This window comes from Paroedura picta, chromosome 7 (genome assembly GCF_049243985.1).
Source record: "Paroedura picta isolate Pp20150507F chromosome 7, Ppicta_v3.0, whole genome shotgun sequence".
In the NCBI taxonomy this organism is placed as follows: Eukaryota; Metazoa; Chordata; class Lepidosauria; order Squamata; family Gekkonidae; genus Paroedura; species Paroedura picta.
In genome coordinates, this window is record NC_135375.1 from 101,242,218 (window position 1) to 101,252,024 (window position 9,807).

Below are 9,807 nucleotides of genomic sequence, written 5' to 3' on the forward strand. Positions count from 1 at the left end.
AAAAGGAACTATACTGTTGATTTCCCAATGTTACAGATAAGAGAAAAACAACATCAGCAGGCCAAAATGATAAGTCTAACAGCCACTCTTGTTTGGTGTATAAATCATATACTTCCTGGGCAATCAGAACGGGCTCCTAGGTATATTTTTCCCGTTTTCAAATAGTTCTTCAGTGATTGCCACTGCAGAGTCTGTAATCCATTTAACAGTAATACATCAATTACGTGCACATAGGAGTGAAATTGCCTCTAGACAGAGAGCCTAAAGCAGGGGTAGTCAAACTGCGGCTCTCCAGATGTCCATGGACTACAATTCCCAGGAGCCCCTGCCAGCATTCGCTGGCAGGGCTCCTGGGAATTGTAGTCCATGGACATCTGGAGGGCCGCAGTTTGACTACCCCTGGCCTAAATCCAAGAGATACGTCCGCCGCCCCCCACCCCAGGCGACAACTGTCCTAAAGTATTGAACACTTTTATTTTGCATGTACAAGAATTGTACACTAATTGCTATGTAAACACTTCAGAGTCCAGATAGGTGCCTCGGCCCAAGATTCTTAGTAAACTTATGTAAGTACGTGCTATTAACACAACACGCAACTGTGTAGAAGACATTAAGAGCATAATGATTTTGAAGGGTGTGGCTAAAGATGTCGTCCTGAGAGGGTGGCAGGGCATCTGCTCTGCTATCTCTGAAGCCTGACAGGGGTCAATTGTGCAAGCAATTGGCAGAAAAGAGGAGGGGTACGCAAACCTCACCTCACCTTTCTACCCAGGAAGTTCTTGGGGCCGTCTCCAATCCTTTAGGGAGTATATCTCCCTGGATTATAGGCTGTCAGCGTTCCAGGTCCAGAGGACGACTGCCATTTTCTACCTCGGACTTTCTTTTCTTTCTTTAATCTTAAAGTATCTGCTTCAACCCTACATGATGATTTACCACAAATGAACGCTTTGAACTGAGGGGAGGACTTCGGCTGAGTTCCAAAACATCATTTACTGCAAGTATCTCTCGCTTTTTTTTTCTCCGTCTCTCTTCCTGCATCAAAGCCCTTTGTTTCCCCCCTCCTCTTACTCTGCTCTGCCTGAAGCCACCTCGTTAAGAGGCAGGCTAATTCTCCTAACTAAGCAGAAGAAGGATTCAAATCAACTCGAATTAATTGGCAAAAGCTCTTATTGTAATTGTTTTGGTTTTCGGAGATAGAGATAAGAGCAGTGAATGTGAAAATCTCACGAGAACTTTGTGCCAGTACGAGAATCCCTGCCTTAACCGGCTTCAATACGTCACATGCCTGTGCCGGAACATTAGAGGATAAAACAGAGGACCTCTACTGGCCACTTGTAAAATTGTTTGGGGCCGGTTTTTTTTAAAGTCAAAATCATGTCTATGTTAAAAAGATTGGCTCATCTAATAGAGATACAAACCCAAGATTACAAAGTATTCTTAGATGGATTGATCAAAAATATCTCCAAGGAGATCCAAGATGGCAAGGAAGAAGTCTTCAATAGGAATGATGGATCAATAACAGTGACTGATGACAGCTTTAAACAAGGTGGAAAACCAACAGCAGAAGAGAAATCTGAAATTCATATCTTCAAGGAGATCCAAGATGCCAAGGAAGACGTCTTTAACAGGAATAATGGATCAATAACAGTGGCTGATGACAGCTCTAAACAAGGTGGAAAACCAACAGTAGAAGAGAAATCTGAAATTCTGGAGACGGAAAATGGGATGCCGGAGTTCTGCAGTCCAGATAAGGACACCCTTTTTAAAAAGACATACAGCCATCTCAAAGCAAGAGTGTACAAAAATCAACCAAAAGAAATATGGATCTGCAGTGAAAGTAACCGATTTAAAGGATCTCTCTGGGGAAAAAATTGTATTGATACTGGAGTCCAGGAGGTGCAACGGCCTCAAGATTTATCGATGCATATTTTGCGGGAAAGAGTACAACTGCACTCTCTACGCCAAAGGCCAATGGGACAGAATATAATTTTACGGGAACGACAAGATGTAGCAAGCCTCGAGATGAGACCCCCTTAAGAAGACCGAAAGCTCATATTGTTTTATGTTTAATGTTATACTGTATTCTATATTTCCATTTTTATGAAAAAGGGGAAGCAGTGTCTCTTTCGCTCTTGTTTTTTTTTTTTTTGTCTCTTTTCTTTTATAGGCATATAGGTAATATAATCATTAGTGCTGAAAATGTAAAATGGGGTTCTCCCCCCTTATTTTTTCTTTCTTCTATTAGTGAATTGTCCTAGGACTAAAGCCTACACTGAGGATGGTTCTTAGAATGGGTCAAGCAAAAATTGTTTTGTAGATGTATTAGAACCAAGGATAAGGAGAAGCTATAGAAGACTGAAAGCTTATATTGTTCTATGTTTAATGTTAAGCATTTAATCTAAACCTGGAAATCTTATTATTCTCTGTATTAACAACATATACTGTATCCTATATTGCTATTTTTATGAAAAAGGGGAAGCAGTGCCTTTTTTCTCTCTTGTTTCTTTTTCTTAGTAGGCATATAGGTAATATAATCGTTAGCGTTGGAAATATAAAATGGGGCTTTCCCCTCTTATTATTTTTTTTATTGGTGTATTGTTATAGGGCCAAAGCTCATATTGATCTGTAGAAAATGCAAAGCTCTCAACTTATACCTGTCAGGATGGCTCTTAGAATGGGCCAAGTATAAATGGTTTGTAGATGTATCTGTATTAAGGATAAGGAGAAATTATGAAATCCTTTTGTAATTTTTTTTTCTTTGTACATCTTTAAGGCAAAGCCCTACTTTCCTCTCCCTTTATCAGGGTATTGATACAGGGCCAAAACTAATACTGTGCTATAAGAAATGTTTAATGTTAAGCATCTAACTCAAACCTAGAAATATCTGCTAGGATAGCTCTCAGATTGTATCAAGCAGTTAATGTGAGGTCTACGATCTCTCAAGTAAGTTGATTAATTATAACTTTTCTTTTGTATATCTAAACAGGCTTTTTTTTTTTTTTTAATGTAGTGGAAATGTGGATGGCTCTTAGACTCATGGCTCTTAGAGTTTTGGGCAAAAGTTTATATCACTGTGGAGTCAATGTGGGGTCGTATATTCTCAAATGATGACTATATTTCTATCTTTATGAAAATAAAAAAAAATCATTATAAAAAAAAAAAAAAAAGAGCATAATGATTTTATTGTCTAGCAGGAGGAATTAACTTTTGCAACTCTTGGCTTTGAGTGAGACAAGTTACCCCACACTCAGAACCTGGATTCCACTTCAGACAGCCGACATTTCTTGTAGGTCAGGGTTTTATGAAACTCTGAGGTTTCTTGATAGTCCTGGAAGGGATTCCTGGATGATTGGGAGTTCATTCATCCTTCATCCATTTTTAAAATCTGTTAAGCATTTATTGGGCGATATGACCATATATGGTCATGTTGACCCACCCATCTCCTCCCAAAATGGCCAAGGATGGGCCTGGAGAGGGTGAGAAGGGAGGTTGGGCTTGTCCATGGATCTGCTTCCCAACAGTATGATGTATCATCGTGCCATTTCTGGGGCTTCTGAAAGGCTGAAGAGGGTTTCTCAATAGTAAAAAGGTTGAGAAAGGCTGACCTTAAAGGGTACCATTGTAGAAAATCCCAGAGTTACTCTGGTGGTGTACAACAGTGGTCCCCAATCTTTTTATCATTGGGGACTGGTCAACGCTTGACAATTTTACTGAGGCCTGGGGGGGGTAGTCTTTTGCCGAGGGACGTCGCCACTGCCGCCTGAGCCCCTGCTCCACTTGCTTTCCCGCCGGCGCCTCTGACTTCCTGCCACCCACTGGGGGGCGCTGCTAGCAGCAGCTGCACAGTGCCATGCCGAGGGGGAGCCCCAGCCATGGCAGCCGCTGGAGAGCACCAAAGGTGAACTGGCAGCAGAGTGGCAGGGCAGCCCCCGAGGCAGCAGCCAGGGAGGAGGATGAAGAGAAGCCGCAGCCCGGTACCGACTGATCCACGGACCAGTACTGGTTACCAGACCGGGGGTTGGGGACCGCTGGAAAGACCTGCCAGGTCACAGTTGACTTCTGGCAACCTTGAGAGGTTGTTGAGGGAAGAGTCCTTCAGAGGTGGTTTTTGGCCTTCCTTGGTAGTCTCCCATCCAAATACCTACCAGGGCTGTCCCTGCTTAGCTTCTGGGTTCTGACAAGCTCCAGCTAGCCTGGGCTTCCAGAGCAGGACAGATATCCTGTACACAACTATACCATTATTCCAAGCGCAAACCTGTTTAAATACATCTGGTTTACAAACAGCACTGATGTATAATAATCAGGAATAAATCCAATTCCATTCAGAGGGGCTTACTTCTGTGTAAATATGGACCAGATCAGACACAACAAAACTTATGACCCCCGTGAAGATGCAAACTTTCAAAACCTGGCATGGAAACAGAGGAAGCTAAAATGGAAAAGCCAGGCTTGAACAGTTCCACCTGACATGGTCCCTTGTTTCTAAGCATAAAAATATTCCATCATCCATCTCTACCCTGAAATGGCAGAGCCCAAATGTATTTACTATCTTAGTCAGGAATCAGTGCATGGCTATGCAGGTTTACATATTTCATAGAATGCAATGGGATCTTGAACACTCCTGGGAATTGTAGTCCATGGACATCTGGAGAGCCGCAGTTTGACTACCCCTGCTTTAGGCTCTCTGTCTAGAGGCAATTTCACTCCTATGTGCATGTAATTGATGTATTACTGTTAAATGGATTACAGACTCTGCAGTGGCAATCACTGAAGAACTATTTGAAAACGGGAAAAATATACCTAGGAGCCTGTTCTGATTGCCCAGAAAGTATATGATTTATACACCAAGTAAACTACGAAGAGGATCGGGCCACAAAAGTTTTTTCTACAAGTGGCATTGAGGACATGTATTGGCCTCCAGTGCATTACTTAGAATCACAGAGTTGGAAGGGACCTCCAGGGTCATCTAGATCAACCCCCTGCACAATGCAAGAAACTCACAACTGCCTGCCCACCACAGTGACCCCAATTCCATGCCCAGATGATGCTCCACCCCCCAAAAAACCAGAATCCCTGGCCAGTCTGGCCTCAAAGAAATTCACCTCCTGAACCCAAAGTGGCAATCAGCATTTCCCTGGGCATGCAAGAAAGGGCCACAAGAGCCAAGCACTAACACAAGCCCTTCTGCTCACCCATTCACAATCTGCCTGAGTTCTCAGAATCAGCATTTCTGTCAGACTCTAGCCTCTGCTTAAAAACTTCCAAAGAAGAACTTGTGAGTGTTGCCGATATAGTTCAGGAAGGAGAGCTACTTACTGGTCAACTGTTATTTATTCATTTCATTGCTACCTGCTCCACAACAGGGACCAAGGCAGTTTTGCGCCTTCTCCTTTGCCCCCTTTTATTCCCACAGCAGCCATCTCAGTTAGGTTAAGGCAAGAACGGGTGACTCCATGGTAGAGAAGATCTGAACTGGGGTCTACACCACTCTAGAGAAGGGGCTTTCACAAACAAGGCTTTGGTCCATTTTTTGATGCGTACAACACATGACAGGACGTAAAGCCACCCAGTTTGGCTTAACCTTCTGGGCATCACCTTAAATTTATCTCTAGAACTATTAATACCATCACTACCCAGGAATTCCCTTACTTTCTGCCTTAAGAGACCTCACTGGGCATATCTCAGATCAAGGAAGTCAACTGGGCTTTGTCGTTCAAATGGATCCATACCATTTGCACTCTGTCTCTCTCTGTCTCTCTGTCTCTGTCTGTCTCTGTCTCTCTCAGAACTCAGAAAGCTTATAGCTTGAATAAAACTAAGTTAGTCTTAAAGCAGCCCCTGGATTCACGCCTTGTTCTGCCACTTTAGACCAACACCGCAGCCCACCCAACTCTTGCCCCAACATTCAGTGGGAGAAAGCCTTTAAAATCAGTGCCCAGGATACGTTTTTGTCCTTCACCGCTCCCTTTTTTATTTCATAACAACCAGCAGGCAGAAGAATCCTGGAGAGCTCAAAAGCTGCTGCACTGTTTTGTGTCATCATAAACCCTCCTGACTGCATGGATGGTGGTTTGTTTTTGGAGCATATAAAACTCACACTGGCTACGCTGTGTCCTTGGGTTTGCAAGCAGCTCTTTCCTGCATTATCACCACAAGGGCATGGCACAAACTGCATCCTTTAGCATCACCTGCGACTACGACCAGCCAGAGCTAAGGAATATCAACTAAAACGGTAACTGTTCGAGTGACAGGTGGCTCGTAAGCCTCAGCGAAATGACCAGAACATACACAAAACTGCCATTTACTGAATCTGATTACTAGTCCACCCAAGTCAGTAGGGTCCATTCAGACTGGATCTCAAGTTGAAGATTTTAACAGCACCTCCTGCCTGGTCCTTTCAACTGGAGATGCCAGGGATTGAACCTGGGACTTTCCGCATGTCAAGCAGGTGCTCTCCCATTATGCCACAGCCCGTCCCCAATCCTGAGAGAGCCCAAGAGTTCCATCCATCTCTTTCCCTCCCTCCTGTTCCTAGAGAGATTTAAAAACCCTCTGATGCAGCTGCCTGCCTTTCTGTCTGTGCAAACCGTTTTTACTGGCACGTCTGAAAACGCCCTCTTTGGAAATGCATCCTGCTGTTCATCGTCTACAAATAAATAATTTCCTTTTCCCTTTGGAAACGTTGCATCATTAATCATTATTTTCTGCATTTTTATCCGAGACAGTCTTGGGTGCCGATAAAGTTTTGTTGAGATTGACATCTCACCTGTCCTGACTTCCTGCAGTGCATGGCCGTCTCCCCTCATACCCTCACAACAACCCTGCTTGGTAGGTCAGGCTGCGAGAGAAAGCGCTTTCACGTGCCCTCTCAACAACGCAATTCCAAGCCACTGTCAAGGTGCACTTCAACTGGATTTTGCACTTGTTGGATTGAAACGGCATTACATGTGTGGAGAGCGCCCAGACAGACAGAGACTGATCAAGTCCCTCTGTCTTATGGCAGAGTACAGAGTACAGATTTGAACCTGGGTCTCCCAGGCCCTAGTCTGACACTTTAACCACTATACCAATACTGGCTCACATGCAAGTTTCTGAGTATCAGTAGCCAGTTAACCACTTAAACCCATCTGATTATTCAGCTAAGCTTCCTTATCTATTTCTTCAAATCAGTGACCAGCCTTCTTAATATATGATCTTAGCAAAGCAAGCAAAAATGTCCTCAAATCCAAGCTGTAGCGGGGCCAGCCACCCTCCTTTACGATCTCCAAGCATCTCTAGAGGGGATGGTGAAAAGCACTGTCAAATCACAGCTGACTTGTAGTGACCCTGTAGGGTTTTAATGAGACCTTCTGAGGGGGGCTTGCCATGGTCTTCCTCTGGGGTCACAACCCTGGTATTCCTTGGTCTCCCACCCAAACACTAACCAGGGTTGACCCTGCTTAGCTTCTGAGATACAATAAGACCAGACTAGTCTAGGCTATCCAGGTCGGAGATATTCTTATGAATTTTACTGCCAGCTAAATTCAGAATCTTTGCCTGTGCACTGCCTTGGCCATTCTCCCAACATTCTGGCCAATGGGAAATCAGCAAGATGGATTCAGGATGAAGGGAAATGGTTGCTAGTAGCTCTTGATGCCTTCCTACCCAGGTCAGGACTGACCAAGAAAGGAGAGGCAGTCATTTTGGGACCCCCTTAAAAGGCATCGATTTATCAGCGATCCATTTTATTATGGACAGATTTGAGGCCAATAAAGGTAAAAGGTAAAGGTATCCCCTGTGCAAGCACCGAGTCATGTCTGACCCTTGGGGTGACGCTCTCTAGCGTTTTCATGGCAGACTCAATACGGGATGGTTTGCCAGTGCCTTCCCCAGTCATTACCGTTTATCCCCCAGCAAGCTGGGTCCTCATTTTACCGACCTCGGAAGGATGGAAGGCTGAGTCAACCTTGAGTCGGCTGCTGGGATTGAACTCCCAACCTCATGGGCAAAGCTTTCAGGCGGCTGCCTTACCACTCTGCGCCACAAGAGGCTCTGGGGAATAGTACTTTTCACCAAAAAGGGAATTTTGTGGCACAAGTATTGTATTCTTGTGGACTACAGCCCGCCTCTTTCTTCCCCCTGCTATCATCTTTTGTAGGATGCATGGAAGGATGACCCTAACAAACACTCTTCAAACACAACGGCTTTTTTGCCACTTAGCAATCTCAGGTGGACGTGGTGGTGGAATGTCCTTGTCAAGTCACAACTAGCATATGGCCACTCTATACGGTTTTCAAGGCTAGAGATGTTCAAAGGCCATTCGCCATTGCCTGTCTCTGTGACGCTTCCCTGATATTCCCTGGAGAGCTCCCACCCAAACCCTAGCCAAGGGCAACCCCGCTCAGCTTCTGAGATCGGATGAGATGGGTCTAGCACAGGGGTAGTCAACCTGCGGTCCTCCAGATGTCCGTGGACTACAATTCCCATGAGCCCCTGCCAGCATTTGCTGGCAGGGGCTCATGGGAATTGTAGTCCATGGACATCTGGAGGACCGCAGGTTGACTACCCCTGAAAAGGACTGCACTGTTAATATTGAATAGGAAGTCCTGGAGTAGGGTTATCTCACTTTGAAAAGCATTCCACACCAGGGTCTCATTCCTTTCAACCCGCTCTTGCCCTTGAGCCCATTCTGCGGATGTTGGATAATGCATTTCCAATGTACTTTTGCAGCTGGGTTTCCCTGCGCAGAACAGGCCCATCCACTTCTAAAGCGCCTCGAAAGTCCATTCCCCAACGCGCGCATCGTGGGCCCTCTGGACAAAATAACCGGCAGGAAGCTCCGCTTCAAAAGCGCACTACAAGTGCGCGCGGAATGCGCCCGAGAAAGCGAAGCAGTCGCTTTACAGCTCCGGCGGCGCATCCCGCCAGCAGCGCCCCCTCGGGAGCTCGGGGTCTTACCTCTTCTGCTGCAACAGGTGCATCTCGTCCAGGCTGCGCCACTCGCCGCCGCCGCCGCCGCCGCTTCCTCCGCCGCTGCAGCCCGCGCTGCCGCCGCCGCGTCCGCGCAGCCTCTTCCAGAGCGCGCCCCAGGGACCGTTCTCGCCGGCCACCGGCACCCCCATGGCTCCGCGGCCGCGCCAAGGACCTCAGAGAGAGAGAAAGAACCGGCGCCGTCCTCGCTGCCGCCGCTCAGGTCTCCGGCGCCGGCCGTCTTGGCGCTGCCCACTAGCGGCGCACCAAGGGGAGAGGGGAGGGGAGGGGAGGGCCGCGCCCGGCCGGAGGGCTGCCCTCGGAGGCGGACGGGCGCCTCCCTCGCCGGGGAAAGGCGTCGGCGCCGGCCGCGTCCTCGTCGGCCACCTCCTTTGCCCCTGTCGGGCGCTCTGCGCATCGCTCGCCGCGGCCCCTGCGGATCAGGCTCGGCGCAAAGAGGGATTTAGCGGCCTGCCCTGCAGGAGGCGGGTCGCAGCGGGACACGCCTCGTCTCGCCAAACTTCTGGCCGCTGGGTTCGCCGCCGCATAGGGGTGCCTGAGGGCAGCGGGGGAGCCTGCGGGAGACTTTCCACCGTGCTCACCTGCCAGGGGTTCTGCTATTGCTGCCAACCTCCAGGTGCTGACTGGGGAGCTCCTGCTGTGATGTCTGCTCTCCGACGGGATGCCATCCTCCAGGAGGGACCCGGAGATCCCCAGGGATCATCTCACCTCCACATTACAGAGATCAGTTGCCCGGGAGACAAAGGGATGCTTGGGAGGGAGGACTCTGTGGCATTGTACCCCGCTGAGGTCCCTGCCCTCCCCAGGCCCCATCCCCAAATCTCTAGGCGTTTTCCA

The 9,807-nt window shown here is 47.4% G+C and overlaps 1 protein-coding gene across 1 annotated transcript in view; it reads right to left on the bottom strand.

The window, feature by feature from the left end:
• Positions 1-9,370, bottom strand: part of LOC143841432 (transient receptor potential cation channel subfamily V member 6-like) — a 47,230-nt gene extending 37,860 nt beyond the window's left edge. Inside the window, exon 1 of the mRNA XM_077345721.1 lies at positions 8,938-9,370. Within this exon, the coding sequence (XP_077201836.1) occupies positions 8,938-9,101 (164 nt within the window). The 5' untranslated portion in view covers positions 9,102-9,370. The remainder of the gene's footprint in view (positions 1-8,937) is intronic.
• Between the last annotated feature and the right edge of the window lie 437 nt (positions 9,371-9,807).